The sequence below is a fragment of the Pogoniulus pusillus genome, chromosome 8 (assembly GCF_015220805.1).
Source record: "Pogoniulus pusillus isolate bPogPus1 chromosome 8, bPogPus1.pri, whole genome shotgun sequence".
NCBI lineage: Eukaryota > Metazoa > Chordata > Aves > Piciformes > Lybiidae > Pogoniulus > Pogoniulus pusillus.
This window is the reverse complement of record NC_087271.1, coordinates 40,107,768-40,133,268: the sequence shown is the minus strand read 5'-3', so window position 1 is coordinate 40,133,268 and position 25,501 is coordinate 40,107,768. Positions and strand designations below refer to the sequence as shown.

Below are 25,501 nucleotides of genomic sequence, written 5' to 3'. Positions count from 1 at the left end.
GGTTTCTTTAACTGATGGAGGGTTTTTCTTCCTCTCTGTGATATTTCCTTCCGTTACTGTACACCCAGCAGTGTTTTGTGAGGTGGGGGAAAGGAACAGGAGGGCAACAGTGTTTTGGAGGTCTGGTTCGTAGTACGCCTGTGCCCCAGGCAGCTGTGGCTGTGTGGCAGAGCCATGGGAAGTGGTGGCACAGAGATGTGTGTGGCAGAGCCATGGGAAGCAGTGGCACAGAGATGGAGCTGAGTGGCTGGAGGTGGATATACCTCTAGGCAGCTTCTCTGCCATGCAGCTGCATGCTAGAGAAACCCCCTTGTGTCGCTGATGCCAGCACAAAGGCTGAGCACAGTTAGTGATGAGCCTTGTGTGTGTGAGGTGTTGGGAGAGAAGGAAAGGGCCAGCTCTGTCCATAGCCATTTTCCTTCTCTAGCTTGATGATTAGATGAGCAGTGCCACTTTCAGCATGCCCCTCAAAGCAAGAGAGCTATTAATGAACAAAGCAGTCAGGAAGGAGCTTTGACTGGTTGACTTTCTCCAACACAGAAGGAAGACAAGAGAGGTGTTTCAGAAATCAGTGGGCTAGAATGTGCTGCAGAGAAGCCTTGACAGTTGTTTGCTCTTGGCCAGAAGCTGCTTTTCCTGTGTGCAGGAAATTTCGATTTCCTATTTCCCTTTTTTCCTTTTTTTAAAAAAAAAAAAAAAAACAACAAATTTTAATCATGTTCCTGTTGTGTAGGTGAAATCTTGAGTCAGAAGCCAGGTCTGCAAAAGCTGCCTGCTTACCTTCTCTGTGGGTGACTTATCCCTGCTGCTGTTGTGAGGACATTTTCAAGTGAGAGTCGTGGATTGCAAGGTAATCTGGCTTCTGAAGGGGTATGAAATTGAGCTTTGTGCTTCAAGTTCCAGTGGTCAGACCTGGAGGAGATTTGTAAAGTTAAGGCACAGCAATTGCAAATGATCCATTTTTCATGGCTTAATCCCCTCTGCTCCATGCTGGTGAGACCCCACCTGGAGTGCTGTGTCCAGCTCTGGAGCTCGCATTACAAGAAGGATGTGGACGTGCTGAAGCGTGTCCAGAGCAGGGCCAGGAGGGGGATCGGAGGGCTGGAGCACTTCTCCTGTGGAGGCTGAGGGAGCTGGGGCTGTTCAGTATGGTGAGGAGAAGGCTCCAAGGAGACCTTATTGTGGCCTTTCAGTATCTGAAGGGGCCTACAGGAAAGCTGCTGAGGGACTTTTAGGATGTCAGGTAGTGATAGGACTGGGCAGAGTGAAGCAAAAGCAGATTCAGATTGGATGTTAGGAAGAAGTTCTTCAGCATGAGGGTGGTGAGACACTGGAACAGATTGCTCAGGGAGGTGGTAGAAGCTCAATCCCTGGAGGTTTTTAAGGCCAGGCTGGATGAGGCTCTGAGCAACCTGATCTAGTATGAGGTGTCTCTGCCCAGGGCAGGGGGGTTGGAGCTAGATGATCCTGGACATCCCTTCCAGTCCTGACAGTTCTGTGATTCTGGTTTTTGTCTGACAGGAAGTGATCATATCCTCCTTCACCTCCAGTCCTAATTGTAAAGTAAAAGAGGTTAATTCAGACCATGAAGTCAGTTTCAATCTGGGTGTTTGACAGCAGTAGGAAAAACTCAGAGCTATGGTGACTTTGAATCATTCATTTTACTTCTCAGATGGCAAAGTTAAGCATGGATGTGGTCAGTTTGCACTCATCAGCTGGTTTAAGTGGATGCTTGTGATACCTTCTCATGCAACAAGCAAGGCAGCCCTGTAAAGTGGCACATGGACAATCACAGAATGGACTCAGTTGGAGATGACCTCAAGAGGTCATCTAGTCCAACACCTCTGCAGTAAGCAGGGTTGTCCCCTACTACACCATGTTGCTCTGAGCCCCATCAAGCCTTATCTTGTATGTTTCCCGGGATGGAGTGGACAACCTGTTCCACTTCACCCTCACAGTAAAGAATTTCTTCCTAATGTCCAACCTAAACCTACCCTTCTGTCCTTCAGCAGCATTGTCCCTCATCTTTGTGTTACATGCCTTTTTACAAAGTCCCTCCCCAGCTTTCTTGTAGGCCCCATTTGGCTACTAGGAGGCTTCTGTAAGGTCTTCCCAAAGTCTTCTCAGTCTGTCTGTACTGGCAGCTTTAATCAGCTCTTCCATCTTATTTTGTCTGTTGTAGCCAGTAGAAATGCCAGTCAAGGCATCAAGTGAGTGCAGAGACCATCCCAGAGAGATCATCTTGGCATCAGATACAGTGAAACTGGTAGTGCAAATGGAAAGGTTGAGTGAATGGAAGGAAGAGAACAAAACAGAGATCAGCAGAAAAATGGTGTTCTTGGCTCATCCCTTCCCCACGCAGTGCCAGACTGCGGTGACACAGAGGGGCATGGCAGAAGTAGTCTTAAGCAGGATTTAAAGGATAGCAAAGAGTCATTATTGAGGACTTCTGCTGAAGGATAAAGACATGAATTCCCTGCTAAAGTCACAGGGACTTGTATTGGCATCTGTCTTAGGGCTGAATGTGTCCCTTTCTGCCATCAGTTAAAAGAAAGCTCCGAAAGTGATGCACTTTAGCAAAGTCCACAGGGAGATCAGGTCAGTGATGGGGAAGAAATGGGAAACTTTTCCTAGGGAAGAGGAGAAAATTGCTTCATTTGCATTGGAATCCATCACAGCTGTACCCAGTGCAGAAAAGGTTTCCTCTTGGGATAGGGTGGTTTAAAACCACAGCCATCCAGCTGCAAAATTGTTTATTGGAGCAGAGAATGGTACTAATAGTGGCACTGCATATCTGGAGGGATGATGCTTTCCACCTTGTGCCTATCTACTGGAAACAGCTGGCACAGCACTGGTCTCCAGGGTAAAAACATAGAATCATAGAATCAACCAGGTTGGAAGAGACTTCCAAGATCATCCAGTCCAACCTAGCACCCAGCCCTTAAACGTTGCTGTTTCTAAACTAAATATCTGCACAGTATTCCCTAGCTTGGGACTTACCCATCTACATTTGCCAACCACAGCCTGTCTTGTTTGATGTGACTGCGTGTTAGCTCCTATGGTAGCACCTCCTGCATCATCAAATAGCCTCTAAACATCCAGCTTGGTGATTTTCAATTAGCATTTTGTCTTTGAGCCCCATGTTTTGTATCTGCTGCTACACTTCAGTGAGTCAGCTGTGTGTCCCGTGAGTCTGGAGTTGGTCCAAGAGATCAGGAAAGGCATAGCAGATTAGGCTGGGGGTGTCTGATGTGCTCTTAGCAGCACTCCTCATTTCCCATATCCAGGCAGATTAGTGGTTCTTTTATTGTGTTTGCTTCCTGTGCCTTAGGCAGGAAGGATTGCTGTGGCTCTGGAGAGGTATCAAGGTAGGAAAAAAGGAGGAGTCTGACCCTGTTTTGTTGGCTAAATAAATTCTCCTGAAAATATGATTTCTACTTATTTTTGCTGCCACCAACTTTCTATCCTGCTGTAAGCTTGAGAAGTTATATTTGAGATGCAGTATCAGGGCATGGCCCCATTGCTGCAGTAGCTTGGTCAGGCACATTTTTCCCCTTCTGTTCTGGCAAGATCCTTTTCCCTACTTCTGTTTTTCAAGATAGCCACTGTTCAGCTCATTTGCCTTTTGTGCCCCTCCTAGCTCCTGGGCAGCCAAGCTACAGGCCTAGAGAATGTTGCATGGCAAAGGTCTGCTTGAGGCTGTCGGAGTCTGCTGACGTGAGGTGCCTGCTTCTAGGAGCACAGAATGGGCTGGGCTGAAGGCCACCTGGTCCACCCCTCTCTGCAGTCAGCAGGTACATCCTCAACTAGATCAGTTTGCCCAGAGCCCTGTCAAGCCTCACCTGGAGGATCTCCAGGGATGGGGTCCCAACCACCTCCCTGGGCAACCTGTTCCAGTGTTCCACCACCCTCATAGTAAAGAGCCTGTTCCTAACATCCAGTCTAAATCTGCTCTTCTCTAGTTTGGAGCCATTGCTCCTTGTCCTGTCACTACAGGCCTTTGTAAACAGTCTCTCTCCAGCCTTCCATTGAGGTACTGGAAGGCTGCTATTAGGTCTCCCCAGAGCCTCCTCTTCTCTAGGAATGAATCTTTCCCTAACACCCACAGCTTCAGCAGCTGCTGTCTTTGCGCTCAGTTGCTGGACATTGCTCCACTCTGCTGTGGCCAAGAGTAGCTGATGATAAAGAGCAAGGTGCCCTGTCCTCCCTTGTGCACTCTTTCTGGTACCACTAGGCAAAAAAGAACAACAAATGCACTAAATGTCTGCCCCTTAGCACTGGGGCTTTTGTTGTTCTGGAAAACAAAAACTGAACAAAAACCCTCCCAAGCAGTGTTTCAGCCTAGGATTCAGAAGGTTTCAGAGGCGTCAGTTAGACCTGCTTGCTCCGTGATAGCCAACAAGTGGATCCTTCAGATGTCTGAGTGTTCCCTGGAGGTTCACACTATTAATACCTGCCTTATGACAGGGTGGCTGTGCTGATGCCAGGTTGGGGTTTTTCCTTTCCCCTGCCAGCATGATTAATTTTTCTTTCCTTTCTCTGAGCCAGATGCTTCTAAATGTCCTCACGGGAGTGTATTGCTGTTCTTAACCACTCCTCCTGTGTGTTCCCCCACCCCTTTTGCAACTAATTCATGTAATGGCTCCATGTAGAATCACAAAAAGCAGAACTTTGAAAGCTTCCTAAGGTGATGGAATTGACATGTGCAAGTCTGGCCTCCTGGTGATCCTGCTGGGTTTGGGAGCTTAGTGCCAGGTAGTCTGTAAATAACATTTCCCATTTCAGAGTGTACTTATTTGTCTAGCACTTAAAAAATTAGAATCTTAGAATTGTCAGGGCTGGAAGAGACCTCAGGGATCATCCAGTTCCAACCCCCCTGCCGTGGGCCGAGACACCTCACACTAGATCAGGTTGCTCAGAGCCACATCCATCCTGGCCTGTACTTTCAGGGCTGGGGCTTCACCACCTCCCTGGGCAACCCGTTGCAGGGTCTCACCACTCTCATGGTGAAGAACTTCCTCCTAACATCCAATCTCAATCTACCCACTTCTAGTTTTGCTGCCTTCCCCCCAGTCGTATCACTACCTGACACCCTAAAACCTCTCTCCCCAGCTTTCCTGTAAGCCCCCTTCAGATACCAAAAGGCCACAGTAAGGTCTCCTTGGAGCCTTCTCCATATCCATGTAGAAATGCTGAAGTGCCAGGGTTGCTGGTGAATGACAGCAGGGTGTTGAGCTGATGTGCCCCAGCAGAAGGAGAACATCAGGCTGTTAGAGCAGGTCCAGACAAGGGCTGTGAGGATCATCAGAGGGCTGGAGTACCTCGCTTCTGGGGACAGACTGAGAGTTGAGGCCATTCAGTTTGGAGAAGAGAAGGCTCCAAAGAGCAGAAGACTTTAACAAGCTCTACAGCAAGTGTCTTGTTTCCAAGGAGTTTGTCCTTTTGCCACCTCTGTCCATTGGTTTCTTGCAGATAACAGAGCTGTGAGTCCTCTGTGTGTGTCCTCAGCTGTTTACAGTCAGGAATGCATTCACCTGCATCTCAGGGGATTTTTTGCTGGGGGAAGCAAAACTGAGAAAAAGAATAGTTAGTGCTGAATAGATTAGGACTTACTGCTTGTTTGTGTGTGTTAACAGATTCGTAGAATCATAGAACCAACCAGGATGGAAGAGACCTCCAACCTAGCACTCAGCCCTGTTCAGTCAACCAGACCATGGCACTAAGTGCCTCAGCCAGGCTTCTATTGAACACCTCCAGGTGTTCAACTCCACCACCTCCCTGGGCAGCCCATTCCAATGCCAATCACTCTTTCTGCCAACAGCTTCCTCCTAACATCCAGCTTAGACCTCCCTGGCACAATTTGAGGCATTGTCCCCTTGTTCTGTTGCTGGGTGCCTGGCAGCAGAGCCCAACCCCACCTGGCTACAGCCTCCCTTCAGGGAGCTGCAGACAGCAATGAGCTGTGCCCTGAGCCTCCTCTTCTGCAGGCTGCACACCCCCAGCTCCCTCAGCCTCTCCTCACAGGGCTGTGCTCCAGGCCCCTCCCCAGCTTTGTCTCCCTAACAGTACCTGCCAGAGGTGGCTCTCTGGATCTGGTGGAGAAAGGCTTTAAGAAGCCTAGGAAACAGTGTTTCTTAGTTACTTCAGGGCAGGCTGAAATCTCCTCACACCTCTCATGTTCTGCTGTATTTTGTTTGCAGTCTGGCAGTGAGACAAGGTAGAATGTGAAGCAATGGGTTTGCCAATGCAGGTAGTGTTGTAGCAGGGCAGTCATGTTTGCTTTCAGTCCTTTGGTGGGAAGGTGAGAGTCATCATAGCATGGCCTAGGCTGGAAAGGATCTTACAGATGATCTGCTCCAACCTCCCTGCCATGGGCTTCCAGGAAGCCTCTTGACTTGGTTGCTCAAGGCCTCATCCATCCTCACCTTAAACACCTCCAGGGAGGAGGTATCTACAGCCTTCCTGGGCAAGATCCCAGAGTCTAACCACCCTCATACTGAAGAACTTCTACCTAAGGTCCAGTCTAAACCTACCCTCCCTCAGCTTAAAACCATTCCCCCTTGTCCTGTTGCTAGACATTCTTATGGCAAGTCTCTCTCAAGCTTTCCTGTAGGTTCTCTTCAGGTAGTGGAAGGCAGCTCTAAAGTCCCCCCACAGCCTTCTCTTCTCCAGGCTGAACAATGCCAGCTCCCTCAGCCTATCCTCATAGCAGAGGTGCTTCAACAATCTCATCTTGTTTGTGGCCCTCCTCTGAACTTGATCCAAGGGCTCTGTGTCCCTCTTATGATGGGGACATCAGGACTGGCTGCAGCATTCGAGGTGAGTGCAGTCCCCCTTTCAGGGGGGAGTTTAATATTGCTATATCCAACAGGTGAGGCCTCACAAGAGCAGAGTGAAGGGGCAGAATCACCTCTCTTGCCCCACTGGCCACACTCCTCTTGATGCAGCCTAGAATACTTAGAATAACCTCAGAGTAAGGATCCCCGTAGGAGTATCCAAAGAGAGGAGCAGCAGGGCTCCTCCAGCGTCCCTTTCTGTCAGACAGCAGGAGCCCTTTAGCCCGCAGCAGTGTGGGGATGAAGTTAACATTAACCTGAGTTTGGAAAACAACTGGCACCACTTGATTTCCCCATTTAATTGAGTTCTCTGAGGCTGTGCAAGTGTGCTGACCGCCGACCTAAACTGCTCCACCCTACCCATTTCCCTCCTTAATTCCTTCATGCTAATGGAGCTGATGGGGGATGTTGACTGCGCAGATAGAGAGAGGGAAAAAAAGACAGGCTGGAAATAAACGGGACCATTTCAGCCCTGTGCAAGCCTCCCTCTTCAGTGAAGTGCTCCTGAGTGTCACAGCTGCGCTGACTGCGCTGTGATCTTTGTTGCCATTAAGCTGATTATATCTGCTGAAGGCTTCATCCAACTAATCCTGCAGTGCTGCAACCGGTTGCTTCACATTTAAACACACTTGGGTTGTTGGGTTTTTTTCCCCTAAGAAATCAAAGTCAGTTTGGCTTCGTTGGACTTTGGAAATGGGTCAGACTGCTAGAGGGAGCCACTGTTTTAGTGGTTAGTTTGGTTACTTAATGCAGGCAAGTGAGGTGCGGTAATGGGCTCCACGTGTTAATGGATGCACTCAGTTTGGGAGAGGGCTGTGCAGGCATTAGGACTCAGCAGCATCTGGTGGGATTTTGGGTGGATGTGCTGTGAAGGTGCTGTGCTGTCACTAACCTTTGGCACTGAACCAATTTGTGTTGTTTCCTCTGTGGGCAGACCGTACAGGCAGCAGCTTTCATTCGGCATTGACCCTGTGGAGGGAGATTCTGACAGGTTGGATTGATTCAATTGATTTAATAATCAATTTAAATCTAGTTCTTGGTTATTTTTCTAAGGAAAGGTTGATTTTCATTAGTTAGTAGCCATTAAAATATGTTCATTTGCAGCTGAATACAGCCTTTATAGTAAATTTAGCTCTTCTTTCTGCTGATCAGATACATGATGTCTGTCTGTGTTTACTTAATTATGGAGTTTAACCTCATTTAGTCACATTCCTAATTTTTTACATTGGAATGAGGCTAGGAAAAAAGCCAAATATTTCTTCTCAGTTTGACTGTTAGGTGCTTGGGGTTTGTTTTTCTGTTGTTGAGGTTTTTTGTGTCAGAGTACATCTGAATGGAAAACAGCATTTATCAGACACCTCTTAAAAACAGATTAAAATCTCATCATAGATAGGGTGAGTTTGATTTTGGGGAAGGAAAAAGTAAACAGCATTTTCTGTGTATTTGTGGATAAAAAATCACTCCTGATCAGTATCTTTATTGATGATCTGGACTAGGGGATTGAGTCCAGCATCAGTAAGTGTGTAGATGACACCAAGCTAGGAGCTGCTGTGGGGCTGTTGGAGGGACCTGGCCAGGCTGGATGGGTGGGCAGAGGCCAATGGGATGAGACTGAACAAGGCCAAGGGCAGGGTTCTACACTTTGGCCACAGCAACCCCAAGCAGCACTGCAGGCTGGGGACAGAGTGGCTGAGACCAGCCAGGCAGAGAGGGAGCTGGGGGTGCTGGAGAGAGGAGCTGAAGCTGAGGCAGCAGTGCCCAGGTGGGCAGCAGAGCCAATGGCATCCTGGGCTGGCTCAGGAGCAGTGTGGGCAGCAGGACAAGGGAGGTTCTTCTGCCCCTGTGCTCAGCACTGCTCAGGCCACCCCTTGAGTGCTGTGTCCAGTTCTGGGCTCCTCAATTCAAGAGAGATGTTGAGGTGCTGGAAGGTGTTTGGAGCAGGGCAGCAAAGCTGGGGAGGGGCCTGGAGCAGAGCCCTGTGAGGAGAGGCTGAGGGAGCTGGGGGTGTGCAGCCTGCAGCAGAGGAGGCTCAGGGCAGAGCTCATTGCTGTCTGCAGCTGCCTGAAGGGAAGCTTCAGCCAGGTAGGGTTGGGCTCATCTGCCTTGGCACCCAGCAACAGAAGAAGGGAACAGAGTCTGAAGTTGTGCCAGGGGAGGTCTAGGCTGGATGTTAGGAGGAAGTTCCTGGCAGAGAGAGTGACTGGCATTGGAATGGGCTGCCCAGGGAGGTTTAATTGACCAAGACTTGCAAAGCTGCCTACGTGTGGTCCTCAGTGTGGGTGGGGGAAGTCTGAAGATAACCATGCAGAAGGCGTGTGCCAGCCCAGTGGTGGTAGGTGGTCTTGGCAGCTGCCAGAGTCTTGGTTCAGAGCTTATGGTTCTCAGCTTTGAGCTTTTCATTACTTTTTATTCCCAGATTACTAAATGAAGGCCAGATTCACACTAAACATAGGCTTAGGTGAAGACAGATGTCACAAAAAGAGGGAAGACCTAGTGTAGAAAAGGACAGCATGTCCTGTCCTAGCAGTCACAGCATGCCAGGAGCTCAGCATCCTGAGAACTAATTCTGGCTGTGGGCTGTGTTCCTCGTTTGACCTTGACTAAGTCAGGCAGGTTTTGTGTGTGTGTCTCAGTTTCTCTAAGTAACATGGGAATACTGTGTGCATATATCCCTGGGTCTTGCCTAGATTAATAAATCAATATTTGTGAAGTAAGCCTTGCTAAATGCCAGCTGCATCAATACACATACCTGAACCTTGCACACAGCTTTGGGGGTGTGCCTCTGTTTCTGCCCTGAGAGTGCCTGGGTACCTCAGAGCCCTGGGCCAGGTCAGTCATCAGTGAGAGAGAGACAGGTTTGGGTCATTTTCCCCTTCCCAAGGGACTGCCTGTAGCATATATCTGCAAGGAGGTCTTGAATACAACTTTTCCACTTAACATGCTCCCCCATCACCCACTGTCAGCAATGAGATTAAATCCTGTGCGACTGCAGAGGACGTTGCATGATTAAAATCCTCTTTCAGAAATTAATATGTACCACAGCTCTGTAGTACTGTGCCTCTTCTCAGGGAAGGGTATTGTCTCCTGAGCACTCAAGGTGTGAGAAGCCACCAAGTGAAGCTATCTATCTTGGAATTTTATGCCGCTGCACAGTTGCTCTGCTGACAGCTACAACTGCATCAAATCACAGGGACCTGGGGATTGCTCCCTTCACAGGGTCACAGCTGGGATGAGGGGGGTAAGTTTGGCAGAACAGCAAATAAGATAGCAAAAGGAGTGGGTTTTGAACCAGAAGTTCTGCTTGCAGCAAAGTCCACTGTGCTGGTTTGAAGATAGCTAAGAGTATTCTGGTGAGAAGAATGAGATGCTAGGCTGAGAAAAGGAAACAGTGCTGCTGTCTGCTGCACTCACAGGCTTGCTGAGGTGGATAAAGACAAGAACACAAACATAGAAAACACATCTGCTTTGGCTGCCTCCTTTCTCTCTTTAACCTGCTAACCCCTTTGCTTCCTAACCCCCCTGGCCCATTCTCCAAACTCACCTTGAATGTAAGGCAAAGTCTGGGATAAGGTAGAGGGGTGGAAAGGAGGTGTTAGGGTGGTTGGAAGCCCCTCCTGGGGACTCTGGTTGCTGGGAGGGCTGCTGTGTTTCTGTGTTACCTTTTCAACTTGTCTGTTTCTGTCTGTAGCTGTAGAGATTGTAAATACCTGCTTGTAAATATAAAGCTACATTCTTTAATTTCCAGCCACTGAGTCTAGTCTGGGGGATTTTCTTAAGTGGGAGGGGGCAGGTAACACCCAGACCATCACATCCACACTCACCCATTCTCCTCGGAAGGTGTCTCCTGTAACAGGGTGTTCAGGAAAAAACACCACTTTCCCTCAGGTACTGCACAGCTTTTCCTTACCTTGCTGCCTGTCAGCCAGGAGAAAGACAGCAGTTGGTGCATTTTCATACCCAAATCCAGCCTTCCTTAGGCAGCAGACATTGATCTGCTGGGGCTTTACTTGCATGAGCTTTGCATTCTCTTGGTAGGTATGCTTAGGTCTGTAGGGCTTGTACAACTGAAGCTCTTGAGCCATCATTTCTGTTCTGGTTTAGGTGCTGGGAGGCTTGGTGGATTGACCAAGAGGTGCAGTAGGGTGAGTTATAGAATCACAGAATCAACCAGGTTGGAAGAGACCTCCAAGATCATCCAGCCCAACCTAGCACCCAGCCCTGGCCAAGCAACCAGACCATGGCACTAAGTGCCCCAGCCAGGCTTTTCTTGAACACCTCCAGGGACAGAGACTCCACCACCTCCCTGGGCAGCCCATTCCAATGCCAATCACTCTCTCTGACAACAGCTTCCTCCTAACATCCAGCCTAGACCTCCCCTGCCACAGTTTGAGACTGTGTCCCCTTCTTCTGTTGCTGCTTGCCTGGCAGCAGAGCCCAACCCCACCTGGCTACAGCCTCCCTGCAGGGGGCTGCAGGCAGCAATGAGCTCTGCCCTGAGCCTCCTCTGCTGCAGGCTGCACGCTCCCAGCTCATGGTGGATGGATTGCTGGCTTTCTGGAGGAACTTTTCTGGTAGCAGCTGCTCTTTGAGTGTTTGTTTCACACAGCTAGCAGGCTTCATACTGCCTTGAAGAGGGCAGCAGCAGAAACAGCTAACTCTGTGAGAGGTCTTCCTTTCTACTCCCACATCCTTGGTAGCTGTAGCACAGAGCAGTTAATATGAGCATGTCCCACAGGTGTTCTCTGGTAATAGACCCATGAATATGATTTCTGCCTATTTAAATCCTGCTATGAACCTGAAGCTCTGAATCCCTGGTTAAGCTCCAGGCCTCATTGAAAAGTGCAAATGCATTTGCTGGTGTGAGTTACCGCCAAACTGAGAAAGTGCTGTTGTTGGCAGCCCACCCCATGGGCATGGTGTCCCTGGGTGGGTTGTCCTACACCTGCAGGGACACTCTTGTGGTTAAGGGTTTGCCTTGCCAAGCTCCATGGCTTCTTTTTTATTGTGGCTTCTTTTACTGTGTTTGGTTTGGGGCATGAGAGGGATGTGGAGATGCAGGAGTGAGTGCAGAGGAGGGCAGTGAAGCTGGGGAAGGGCCTGGAGGATAAATATTATGAAGAATGACTGAAGGAGCTGGGGATGGTTAGTTTGAAAAAGGGGAGGGGAAACCTCATTGCTATCTACAGCTACCTGAAAGGATGTTATGGAGAAGTTGGTGTTGGTCTTTTCTCACAGATAAATAGTGCTGGAACAAGAGGGAATGGCCTCAAAATGTGGCTGGGAAGGTTTAGACTAGGTATAAGGAAAAAGGTTTTCCCAGCAAGAGTGGTCAGGCACTGGAACGAGCTGCCCAGGGAGGTGGTTGAATCACTGACCCTGGGTGTGTTGAAAAGTGGTTTGGATGTGGTGCTTGGGGATATGGTTCAGAGTGCACCTTATGGAGTAGGGTTGTCAGTTGGACTGGGTGAGCCTGAGGATCTTTCCAACCTGAATGTTTCTGTGCTTGTGTGATTTCTGTGATTCTTTGGAAAGCTTCTCTTAGCAGCTGGGATGGAGAAGGAAGGTAGCAGCTCAGTTGGTATTTTGTTTTAGAGCTGCCTCAATGAAACTAGACTGAAGTGATATTCTCAGGTTTGGTCTGGGCTCCTTCAGCTGCAAGACATTGTTGCTGTTGTAGGTTACAGTTAGCATAGAGAAGTCTGTAAGGAGGATAGGATAGAAATAGAAATAGAATTAGAATAGAATCAAATCAAGTTGAATCAAATCAGCCAGGTTGGAAGAGACCTCCAAGCTCAGCCAGTCCAACCTAGCACCCAGCTCTTCCACTCTGATTGGTTCTGTGACTCTGTGGCTCCTGCTCTCCAGAGCCACCCGAGTGCTGAGCCTTGGTCAGACACACAGAGCTGCTTCAGCTTAACTCCCCTCCTGTCCGTGTCCACTGGGAGGCACTTGACATGTTCCCCATTTCACAGGTGGGAAAACTGAGGCACAGAACCGTTTGGGTTCAGCTGCTGTTTGCGGCAGAGCTCCTTCTGCCCGTGCTGTGCCTTCCCTGTCCCCAAGGGAAGGAGGGCTGGAGGTAAGACTGAACAGGGCTGCTGTTGCCACCGGGACTGGGTTATGTGGCAGACTGGGTTCATGCTTGCTGCTTCCTGTTCTGAGTGTGCATTTGTGCTGAAGCCTCTCCCTGGCTGCGGGCAGGCTGCTGGCTCCCGGGAGCGCCAGAGATGGGAGGATGTGGGGGAATCTGTGGGAGCACCGGCTCGAAGCAGACACCTGCTTCCCAAACCTGGATCTGGCTCTGCACAGCTTTTAGCAGAAGGGTTGATTTGGGTCAAAATTTAATGCAAACACTGGTGCAGGCCATTTGAACGTTTAGTTCATGGACCTGTTAAGGCAGCAGGATAATCCCTTTAGATTACCCGTGTAATTCCTGGCGAATATTCATTTTAAAGGGGCTTCAGTGCCCTCAGTCATTAGCAGAGGTTAGTAATGCATCTCACAGCTGCCAGCCTCAGTACGACAGCATTTGTCACGGGGAGGGTTTTGCCTTTTGTCTCTCCTTTTGTTGGGTTGGTTTTGGTTTGGTTTGGTGGTTGGGTTGGTTGGTTGGTTGGGTGTTTTTTTACCATTTCTCCGAGCCTTGCCAGCTTAATCCCATAAGCTCACCTCTAATCACAGGGAAGCAGCCAAGCTGCCTTTGCCAGGCTGACTTCCACTCGAGCAGGGCTAAGGAGGGTGCCTAATCCTGGGCTTTGCTCCCGCTGCCTAGGGAAGGTGCTGGGTCCCCAGGCGGCGTGGGCCGGGGGGAGGCTGGAGCTGGGTTCAAGGACGCGCTCCCGCTTTAGTGTGCGCAGACATGCTCCTGCTGCCTGCCTGATTGGCAGGGTTAGCTCCGGGAGCCTGCAGCTTTTTAAACTGATTTGATTAGACCCACTCCTTTAGCCCGTGCCCTCCCCCACTGCTCGGCCCACCACCTCCGCCTGATCCTTTTAACACAGCCCTCAGCCCAGCAACCAGCGGGGCTGATTTTATTTTTCTTTTCCCCCTTTTTGCCAATTCCAGTGCTGAATTTTGACATTTGGTAAAGTAGATTATGCAGCCCTACAGGCAGGATCAGGAGGCAGCATCTCGGGCTCCTCAGGCTGTGCTTTATTGTGCCTAGTTGAGAGGATGCGATTTGCCTCTTCCTACTTGCTCTTACTGTCTCTGCTCTTTTCCTGGCTTTTAATGTGGATGGATTGGTGGATGGATAGATGTGGGGACAAGAAGCTGAGGGCTCACATACCCCCACAGATGCTCAGTGCCCTCCAATTCCTCCCCTCCCTGGAAAACCAGGGCTGGAGAGGATTATAGAGTCAGACCAAAGTGAGTCAGCAGCCTGGGTTCTCTTTTGCTGTGGTGTGAGGACACTGCTTGCTGAAAGAAGAATCTGCAAAGTTTTGCAGTGTGGCCAGAGAACTCCCTTACCTTGTAGCAGCAAAATAATGGTATGTTTTAGTAGTAAATATTGCTCTGGGATGGCAGATCACCCATAGCTTCCATCTTCTAAGCAGAATGGGCACGGAGAAGCCAGAAGCAGCTGTTTTGGCATTAATGCCCACAGCCATAGGGACAGCAAGTGTTGGGTAGGCACCAGCCCAAGGGTATGGGACCCTGTTTGCTGTCTTTAGCAAGTGTGGTGCAGCACTTCCCAGTTGGAGTCCTGCGCTCCGCCTCTGACATGCAGTTTATGTTTGTCATATTAAATTCTCCAGGGGAATCTGCAGCCTTGTGTACAGAAGTGCCTCTTGCCAAGCCTCTTTAATCCTCCTTTTAATAAACAAATAAAGCCTATAAATCACAGGCCTTCACAAAAGAAAGAGCCCCAGCTCACTGGAAAAACCCACTGGAGAATGAGCAGCAGTGCTGAATTTTTGGGAATCCTGAACTTACCCAGAGGAAGCCTCATCTCTGCCTAGCCTGTGAGTTAGAACTGATCTAAAGTGGTGTAGGCTAGCAAACAGGACCAGCCCTACAGAGTCACCCTGGTGAAACAGCACAGAGTATAGACAATCCCTTCCCCACAATGTATTAAACCTTGACATACTGCATTACTTAAGAGGTCTCGGGGAAAATTAAACCTCTTTCGACTGGGTTTTGCAATGCAGGGGAAATTTTAGTGACATTTAAAAGGTTTCTCTTGTGTTCCTCTAATGGGATAAATAAAAAAAGGCTTGTTTTAGGCCAGCAAATGGGGGGACAATCCAATTTCCCTGATTCCATCAAGACACTCTTAAAGCATTAGCTTGTGCAGTTCTAAAAAAACCCACAGCAGACTGACCCCACTGCCTGATGGCTCTGAAAAGTGTCCTGATGTGGAGGTATTTATCCTGCACAGCCTGCTTCATCGAGGCACTCCAGCAGCTCTCCTCAATGTACTCCTTTGTCATTAAACTGTTTAGGAGGACAACATGCACAGGAGGAAACACAAACACCAGTTTATTATTTACTGCAGCAATCCACGCCGGGGCTGTGCCCGGAGACTAATGGGGGCTGATGTGCTCTGTGAGTTTGCTCTTTGCAAGGGAAAAAGGCTGGCCTGAGCTGGTGCCATGTCTAATGAAGGACCAAAAGTTAACCGTGCCCTTAACTGTGTGTTTTTAAGCACAACTTTGGCTGGAAGCAAAGGGAGGTTCCCCTGTGGAAGGCTGTGTGTGCGGCTTGTTTGCAGCGGTCAGGAAGATTAATGTATCAACACTTACTTGGGAGGGAGCTCTGGGCATTGGTAATGGGAGATCCGAGGCCTTTCACCTCGGGGTCACTGATTCAGCTCTGCCCCACGTCGGTCGCCTCCACCAGAACCTGCCATCTGCTCCTTCCCCAGCGGTCCCAGTTGTGGGTGCTGGGGGACAGATGTCCGTGTCCCAGCAGGCTCCCTGGACTGCTGTAGTAGGAAATGGGATGGAGTCGCTCAGCTCAGCCCCCATGTGTGAGGGCATCCTCAGCCTTCAGCTTGGGCCGAGCGCCACCGGGGAACTTGACCTTCTGCCACGCTCGTACGAGCCGTGAATGGCAAACCTGTTAGTCCTGCCCTGTGCAGAGTAACTCATTCAAAAAGCAGGGCATCCCTGCACATAAATCTGTCTGTTAGGAAGTTGTCTGTGGTTTTCCCCAGTTGCCTCCAGCTCCTGCTGAATTTCATTAGGAGCACCTCTATTATACAGCAGGAGGAGGGAGTGAGTGCTGCCTGTAGACTTTGAAAGAGCCCTTTAAAGCAAAGATCAATCCTGCATCTCACTAAATAAGTAATGACAGACCAAACTGCAAGTACTTAGTTCAGCTTCATTTTAATGGCCCTGTGGCTCCATCGAGAAATTTCAGTTACTGACACAGTTTGATGTCCTGAGGCCGTTTTCTCCAGACATTTCTCTCTTTTTTTTCCCTTTAATATTGGCACTTTTTTAACAGCCATTGGGAAACCTGACTGTCTGTGAATAAGCAGCGCTCATAAACCTTGTCCCTCTCTATTTATTCCTCCTTTCTTCCATCAGGGAGCAGTCCCAACGATCATAGGCTGAGAGGGGAGCTTTCAGAGCCTGCCGCGCGGTTGGACTTGTGGTAGATGATCAAATGAAAGAGCAGCTTCGTGCCTTGTGAAACAGAAAAATGGTAAATCAGCTACTAATACAATTCACAGAGGCTGCTAAGAGGCTGCTGGACATCACAAAAACGGCAACCCCTGGAGGTGATGAGACGGGAGCTGCTTAAGTCAACGCGTGCAGTCAGCTGCTCCCTGGCAGTGGTCCACTCTGGGGCAGGATCCAGGCTCTGCTGTCTTCCTCCCTCTGGCAGACAGCTGTGAGAACGTCCTCTCTAATTCCAGATTAGCCACAGAGAAGAGTCCTCATCCTTAAGAAACAGGCGTGCTTGGGAGGGAAAGGCTGTCTGGGGGCTGCAGGGCACAGCACTGTCCTGAGAGCCTTTCAGAGGTCTGAGCAATCATCTCTGGAACTGGGGTTTAGTAAGGGAGTGGCAAAAAAAGAAGTGACTTGCAAGCTGAGGACCATGGGCCACAGTCACTCAGCTCCCCAGGCTTGGCTTAGTGAAGTCCAGATCTCATTTAATGAGTTCAGACCATCTTGAAGTGGAAAGTTTTGATTTTGCATCCCAAGCTGAGGAGGGCTTATGAGACCAAACCAGAGTCTTCAAAATCTTTATCCTCACCAGCTTAGAAGAGGAAAAGATCCCTGGGCTGTTAGCATCATCTCTGCCCCTCTTGTGGCACCTTGCCCGGTGCAGTGTGGCTGCACTTCCATTGCAGTCATCACAATGTGTGACCTCCCTGCAGGTCCCATGGCAGGATCCTGGGGCATTTCAGCTGACCCTGCCTTGGCCCAAGTCAGTGAAAACCAAACTGTGGGTTCAGACTAGGTGCTGCTTTGGCCCACCAAGGGGTGTTTTTTCTGCTCACTTTTGGATTTATGTCCAGTGGCCACTTGGTCGTTGGCTTTAAAGGGGCAGTTTATACGCAGAGGGCAACCTGAGATGGGGAGGTGGCAGCTGTGAGTCCATCATCGCTGACAACTAAACATCTCCTTGACCACCCAGGGTTGTGGCTTCAAGCCTGTGTAGGAAAAATAGGTTGTTTGCAAAGTCCTGAATCCCTTGGAGTAAGTACAAGCCACTATTTGCCTTCAAGTCAGAAAGGGTTCAGGTCAACCAAGCCGTGGCAGCAGCGCTCTCTGCTCCCAATGTCTCCTGTCCAGCCTGCTCAATTTAGCAGTCTCATCAAGCTTCCTTCTCTCCTTTTATTCAGGTGGAGCCAGTGGCCCGTTGACTCGTGGCTGGTGCTGGCTGCCACCCTGCCCTTGCAGCCCCCAGCAGCAGCCCGGGGAGCCATATGCAGGGGAGCAGCGTGCCCGATAGGCCGCGGCGGCAGCGCTGCCGCCCACGCGTGCTGCCCTGCTACCCGACAGCCGGTCCCGCGCGGGCGCCGTGCCAGCAGTGACTTTACAGGCTTTGTGGCAGAGATTATTTAAAGGAGATTAACCCTTCTAAACCCCTTAGATTTTAATTATTTCTGTATGTATTTATAAAACCTGCAGTCTGCTAGTGCCAGGGCACAACTGCCCCAGTCCCCAGCCTTAACCTGGATTCCCGCGCGTACCGCACAGCCATGGCGCAGGACGGGGGCTGGTCTGCACCAGAGGCTCATTGGACTTAGTTATTTATTGCCACTCGGGAGCAAATTCACATCTGGGATGAAAGTGAAGCATTCTGGTTTCAAATTGCAAAAGGAGCTAATAACTGGAGTGAGTTTAAAACACTAACAGGACATTAATTGAATTGTTTGAGTCAGTGCAGCATCTCTCACTAATTGTTTTGTTTAAGGCAGCTCTGGCATTAACGTGGGCTGTTGCCTCCCCACTGCCTGTGTTGTGAACATGAAGCACCCTGCTTCTCTCTGAAGACAGGGCTCTCTGCTGGGTAGGATTGACAGCCAGAAAAAGGGAGACCTGTTCTTTCAGTCAGGCTCTTAGTGAATCTTTTATACGTGTGTTAATGCTGTGAAACGATGAAGTCTGGAAAACTGTCCCTGCCAACAGGTACTCTCAAGAGAAAAAGGTAAAAAGGCTGTGCATCTCCATCCTTTCATGCTTTGCTTTCTGCCATCTTGGTTTGAGCTGGGCTAATTAATTTTTTGGAGTTGAAGAGTGATGGAGGGAATGCTTCCTCACTGTGAGATGTAAAACCCAAATGAAAGTGGAAATGCCCTTTTTCTGTTTCACAGAGCAGCCTGGCTTATCTCAGATGATACCACACCTTGCAGAGGTGGGGGAAGGAGACTAAGAGAGGTGGGGAAGAGGAGAGTGAGAGGCAATCTCATTAATGGTTATAAATATGTGCAGGGTGAGTGCCAGGAGGCTGGAGCCAGGCCCTGCTGGGTGATGCCCAGTAACATGACAAGGGGCAGTGGGTGGAAGCTGAGGCATAGGAAGTTCCATGGAAACACGAGGAAAAATTTCTTCAGTTTGAGGGTGACTGAACACTGGAACAGGCTGCCCAGGAGGGTTGTGGAGATTTTCAGGACCTGCCTGTGTGTGTTCCAGTGTGATCTGATAGAGGTGATCTTGCTCTGGCAGGGGGCTTGGACTGGATGAGCTTTCAAGGTCCCTTCCAGCCCCTAACATTCTGTGGTTCTGTGAAACTGTGAAACAGAGTTGGTAAGCCTTTGCCACTGGACTGTTGGACCAGAGATACTGCAGAAGCCATCTCTCCATGTGGGTATGGATATGGGTTCTGGCATGAATGCTGCAGCCTCTATTCCTCTATCTTCTAGGAGTACCGCTGAAAAAAAGTCAGTATTCAGATGTCTGTCTGTCTTGTAAATGCAAGTGTAAAAGGTGGCTCTTAGAAGGAAACAAAGCCCACAGCATTAATTACAGACCCAAATGATCTGAGGGGAAAAAATTCATTTGGAGCATGTTCCTCTAATTCAGATGCTTTTTATTTATCCTTGTCTCCCAAACAAAGAAATAAATACAGGCAATGCCAAGGAGTCCATAAATAATTTTGGCTCTTGGAGAAGCTCCTTAATATGCACACAGTCCTGCTTCTGTAGTAGTGAACATTTGACCAGTAGCAATTAATTTCTTATCACAGCCTTTCTATGAGGTAAGAAAACATTAGTGTTTCCATTAGGAGGTGGAGAATGGGAGCTGTCCGAGATGTGCCCAGCTTCTCTCCCTTGCCTTGTGGCTTGCCAAGAGCTGCCGGAGGGAGAGGGCATCACAGCAATGTTCCAGGCAGGTCTGACCTCCTCATCAGGTGCTAAGACTCAGCAAACATTCAGTGTCTCTATAGGTCAAAAGAACTGTTGTCAAACTAATGACTTTTCAGCTGCTTATTGTGAAGCCTGTTGGCTAAAGGTGTTTCCTTTAAAGGCAAGTGGCAAAACAGGGAAGGGGAGGAAAAAGCAGTCAAGGTCTCTGGTATAAATCTCTTCTGTGTAGGAAGGGTGAAAAGAGGGCTTCTTACAAAACCAGCCTCACAGAAGAGAATATGTGATGCTGTAGATGATTGGGCAAAGCATCCCAATGGTTAACATTTCTCTTCTCATTCAAATGGGTAGGATCTTGAGCTGGCAGTGCCAGACCCCTACATTCAGCCCCGTGTCCCAGGGAGGGGGAACAGGGAAGTAAAGGGTTAAATTTCGGGGCTGTAGAAGCAGATTGTGTTTTCCTTCTATGATGTGGGCTGACAAGACATCAGTATTCTATTCATCTGTTGGGAATTAGGCTGTTAATCCAATCAATGACTCTTGAGCGAGCTGCAGCCTGCCTCCCCACTGGGGAACAATCGGATCAGACGGGAGATTGTTTAAGAGCACAGTGCAGTCCCCGTGTCAGGTGGAATTTCCAAGCGTTCCCTAGTGAATTGGGGATGGGAAAGCTGTCTCAGCCCATTTATCCTGCCCCTTAAATGACCAGGTATCTGCCTCAGCCTCACTAAAGTGATAAAGCAGTGCAGGAGCTACTAACTTTTACACGGGGAGGGGGCAGGGAAGAACCCTAGGAAGAGGGATTTTAGCAGCTTACCCTTAGGACTATTGTCCTGTTTGCAGCCTGGGATGGCTTTGGCATGGGTTTGTGGAGGCTGGCTCAGCTGCACTCTGTGACACTTGTTACAGCTCTAGCCACCAGCCCTTCCCAAACGCATTTGATGCCTGGGCTGAGGAAGCCCAGAGCTTCGCAACAGCTTTTCTGCCGCACCAGCATGCTTGTTTGATGGCCAGACAGGTGCCCGGTGCTAGACGTAGCAAACCAGTAGCAAATATTCCTTGGAGCAACCTATAAATAGGTATGTACTAACCCACAGCTGTGCTCGGGGTGCCAGCTGCAAAGTGGGGTGAAAAGACCTGGCAGGAAAACAGCCCTGAGAGTTTTGGGGTGGCCACGCGAGCCGCTGGGTAGGTTCAGCAGTCAGTTTATTCTGCAGTTACAGAGCGTGGGGGGATATTGGGAGTCTGTATCCGTGCCAGCAGCACTACATGCTGATGATAGTAGGATGTGATAAATCCCATTGAAATTGCACTTGGAAATTTAGGGACAGCACCAGTTAGAAACTAGGGCGATGAGGGATTAGTGTAACCCTGGCACGCTGAACTCCTCAGGCCGCTGGCTTTTGGGTGCATTAGCAGATGCAGGCTGCAGGAGGGAGTGACTGGCAGTTCCTGGCCATCATATTCTCTCCAAGCTTTCTTCAATCTGCTTTTAACAGGGGCTTTGCAAGTGCAGGGCTCCACAAATTTAGTGCACCTAAATGAACCGTGGCTGTGAGCTCAGGCAGCAGCTATGAATAGGGAAGTCCCCAGACAGAAGGATTCCCGGCTTGGAAGCTTGGCTTTAAAGGGGCTTCAACTTTCCTCTTCCCTCGATCATAATTTTGAATCATGCAAAAGCTAATGCAATTTTCTTTGCCTTTCAGTGGTAGAGTGTGCTGTAAGGGTCTGTGCCATTAGAAATGTAATAATTGCTTCTCTATGCAGATCTAATTTATCTCTGAGGCACTTAGAAGATGGACCAAATGATAGCCTGGCGGTAGGCTCTGGAGAAGGGCCCAGAAGGTGAGGATAAAGATCTGCCTAGCACCTTCCATCATTACAGAAATCTGCCCAGCACAACGCAGGAAAAGGGCTGAATGGGAGGAAAGGGGCAGAGGAGAGAGCTCTAGGAGAGGGCAGTTCAACAGAAGAAGAGTCCTTGCCAAGCGTATCCATATGCATAGGGGATGGAAGAGTTTACTGAGGAGCCAGACTCGCAGGGTGTCCAAGCCCTGGTGCTGTCAGCCTGGGCTGCTTGCAGTCCCCAGATTGCAATGCTTGTGAGCAGTGTGTGGATCTTGGTTTCACTTCTGCTGGAGTGTGCTTTGTGTCCTTTCTCCCGTGGTGCTGTGCCGCCAGGGATGCACACAGTGATGTGCCACAACAGCCTACACTTAACATTAACAGCCATACCCTCAGGAGCACTTCCCCAACACCAGCTAGCCGGTTACCCTCATGTGGGCTCCCCAGTGTGAAAAATAGGACAGCATTAAAGCCTACTTCATTTCCGTAGGGTTGGAGCTGCTTGGGACTCTAGATGTTGTGGCACAAAGCTGTTAGATGGTCTTGATTCTCAAATTGCTCTGCCTCTGCTATTGCTTTAAGGCTCAAGCAGCAACTAAAACCAAAAACCTGTGTGCCTGTGAGTCCACCGTGGTCTGAGGTAGAGATTTTAGGACAGGATCAAATTTCAAACTCAGCCATGGCTTTTCTGTGCCAGCACTTTTACACACAGCGACCCACTCGTCTGGCTGCTTCGACTGGACAGGCATTCATTGCACATATATTAATGTATGTGTCCAAAGCCAGGCTGCTGTGTGCAAAAGCAGCATGTAAATGAACATCAGGGCTGTGCTGGGGCTGTCTGCTGAGCTGCCTGGTGAAGTTTGGACTGGTTAAATTAGCCCACGTTGCCTGGGTTTACATCCTGGTGGGTATTAGCATGGCAGTTGTGATAGTCCTTTAGCTGCAGCTTCACCCTCTGTCATCCTGGGGATAAAACTTCAGAAAGAAAGAAAGAGGAGATTAAAGTAAATTCTTGGGAAGTCAGAGTCTGAAACAGAAACAAATGAGAAATAAAACCCTTTTTAAAAGTGGAGGGAGGTATTTTCTTGCTATTTTTCATCTCCCTGGCTTGAGTGAGTGTGTGTCGTGAGGCTGCAGAGATTTATATTCACAGCTCCTAAGCTCCAGTGCTTGTTGAAGAAGCTGTATTATTCCAGCCCTCTTTATTCACTCACCTTCTAAAGATGTAGTGTAAATATTTATCTTCCCTCTGGCCCATCGTGCTGCCCAAGACCCAGTGCTGTTAAACACTCTTATCACCTCATCAGTCTTATCTCCTGCGATCCCTGCCAACATTTGGAGCCTGTCGATGGGAACGAGCCTGCACCTTAAAAGGTGCCACAGCTGAGCAGAAAGAAGAGATGCCAGGGAATGTCTTAGGATGAAGAGTGCTACCCCTCAGGAGGGGGAGGGGAAAGGATATCTTTTCTGCTGTGCTTTTCATGCTCACGTTGTCTGCTCTCGGAGGTGTGATTGAAGGCACAGGGATGAGGTTTCAGTGTGGATCAGCACTGGAGGAGGTGTGGGGGTCCTTTGCAGACTCCTGAACAGGTGTGGAAGGGCTGTCCCACCCCAGCTTCACCACTGATACGGGGTCTAGGTGAACCAAAGTTTACCCTGGTAACCATCTGGGTTTGGTTTTGACCCTTTTTGTTCTTCTGCTGAAGGAAACGTGAGATAGAGGAAGAAACAGCATCTCCCTTAGGGCCACCATCTCACTTAAGAGGTTCTTCCACACAGCTTGGAGAGCAAATGAAGCAGCTCAGCATTTGTGTAGCCCTGTTTTAAAGCTGAACCCAGCACAGCCAAACTCTGGCACATCAAGGTCTGTTTGCCATGGCTCGTTCAGTTTTGTAACGAGTGCATCCTCTCAGCGAGGCTCAGCCAAGCTCTTTCCACATCTGCCCTTCGGTCCAGAACCCTTGTGTTAGGTTAAGCAGGGTACAGAAGTTCCCAAGGACTGAACATGGGATGGCAACACCAATATAATCCTATCACTTACGAGACAAAATTGATGCGCGGCGGCCGTAGTACCACTTAAGGGATAAGGCAGTTGGTCCATCTGCGCCCGGCCCATCTTCTCTCATTTCTCTTGCTTAAATTTCTCAGGAGCAGAACAAAATCCTGTTATCCAATAAGTTACCCACTGGTAGTTGGATTTTCATTGAGTGACATCTGTCACGGACCGTGGGTGCAGGAGGTTCCGGTGGTTTTGTGGCGTCTTTGTTTTGATGGCTTTGGTAGATGTGGGCGTTTGGGTTTATTTCTGGGGTCTTTGGGGACGCTCTGCTCTCTCCCTTGGAGGCCATACAGCTTGGCTGTCATCCTGCCACGGCCAGATGTGCCAGAAGGCTGTAAAAGGCACCAGAGATGGGAGAAAGCTTGGGATCTCTCCGTGGTTGGTCAGTAACTTGTGTGTGTGAGCCGAGCGCTCCTGTGTTTGAGCAGGTGATGGTCTTTGCTTCGTTCCTGGTTGTCAGTCTGTCTGCCTGGGTGGGCTCTGCCATTTCCAGGAGCCACTTCTTTTTAGGGGCAGATGCTTGCCAGTGCCCTGGAAGCTGAAAGCAAAGCTGTACAGAAATATGTATCACTGCTTTGAGCTTGGTCTTTTCCTCCTTCGGTGCTGAAGTTCACTGAATCAAAGCTCTGCTCTCCTTTTTAACTTGTCACACTGACATCATTCCAGCTGCTGAAAGGGCATTTCTCAGAGGCGTCCTGGCATAGAGCCTTGGACCCAGAGCTGCCCATCTCTTCTCTTGCACCCCCTGACGCCAGCCCCACTACTCAACATCTTTGCTTTGTGCTCTTCTCACACTACAGAAGCTCAGGTTGGGGGCAAGAAGTCTAATTTCTTCTAACGTGCCTTAGCACAGGTGGTCGCACACCCTGATTACCTGACTTGCCATAGCTCAGAAACGACTGGTTACAGCCTTCAGGGCTTTTACCTTCCAGAGTTATGCATTTATTATTGTTTTATGTGTATCCATAGAATCCTGTACTCACAGTTCTGCATGATTTACATCACTGTCACCTGAAAGATAAATTGCAGAGAAAAGAAGTAAACAATCACGGCAAACCCCTTGCCTGGAATGCTCCAGAAACCGCTGCTTTTTGTCTCATGGCAGGAGTCAGAATCTCAGAAAAGGCCTTCAAGATCATCAGGTCCACCTTATCACCCAGCCTCATCTGATCAACTAAACCCTGGCACCAAGTAGCCACATCCAGTCTCTTTTTAAACACCTCCGGGGACAGTGACTCCACCTCCTCCACAGACAGCTCATTCTGATGTCAGTCACTCTTTCTGCGAAGATCTTCTTCCTGACATCCAGCCTAAACCTGCCCTGGCTCAGCTTGAGGCTGTGGCCTCTTGTTCTGTCACTGGGTGCTTAGGAGAAGAGCCCAACCTCACCTGGCTACAGCCTCCTTTCAGGTAGTTTTAGTCAGCAATGAGCTCTGCCCTGAGCCTTCTCTTCTACAGGTAAAACACCCCCAGCTCCCTCAGCCACTCCTTGTAGGGTTGTGCTCCAGCCCCCTCCCCAACCTTGTTGCTCTTCTGTGGACACATTCAAGCATCTCAACATCTTTCTTACATTGAGAGGCCCAGAACTGGGCACAGAACACACAGTAGTTGTGGCCTAAGTGGTGCTGAGTACAAGGACTTCCCTAGTTCTGCTGGCCACACTATTCCCAGTACAGGCTAGGCTGCCATTGGCCTTCGTGGCCACCTGGGCACACTGATGGCTCATGTTCAGTCAGCTGTTGACCAGTACCCGCGGGTCCCTGTCTGCCTGGCTGCTCTCCAGCCCCTCTGTCTCCAGGCTGTCTCACTGCTTGGGGTTGTTGTCACCAAAGTGTAGAATCCAGCATCAAGGCCAGCCACAGTTCATCTTAGGACCACTTCTCTGCATCTTGTTTTGTTGCAAAGCAAAGGTTTCCAGTGCCCAGCGGACAATATTCATCTCAGTTTCCACAAAGGGAGCTGTAATCCTCACTTTCACAGCCCACTCCTGGGTTG

The 25,501-nt window shown here is 49.4% G+C and overlaps 1 protein-coding gene across 9 annotated transcripts in view; it reads left to right on the top strand.

The window, feature by feature from the left end:
• Positions 1-25,501, top strand: part of ACBD6 (acyl-CoA binding domain containing 6) — a 97,633-nt gene that overhangs the window by 62,868 nt on the left and 9,264 nt on the right. The window contains exons 7-8 of one of the 9 annotated variants that reach the window (XM_064148174.1): positions 12,809-12,915; positions 21,367-21,463. The exons of 3 other annotated variants lie outside the window; for them this stretch is intronic. In XM_064148174.1, the coding sequence (XP_064004244.1) occupies positions 12,809-12,915; positions 21,367-21,448 (189 nt within the window). In that variant the 3' untranslated portion in view covers positions 21,449-21,463. Of the gene's footprint in view, positions 1-12,808; positions 12,916-14,593; positions 15,071-16,369; positions 17,270-21,366; positions 21,464-25,501 lie in introns of those variants that run through there. 5 more of the 9 variants (XM_064148179.1, XM_064148177.1, XM_064148176.1 and 2 more) reach the window with 5 other exon arrangements.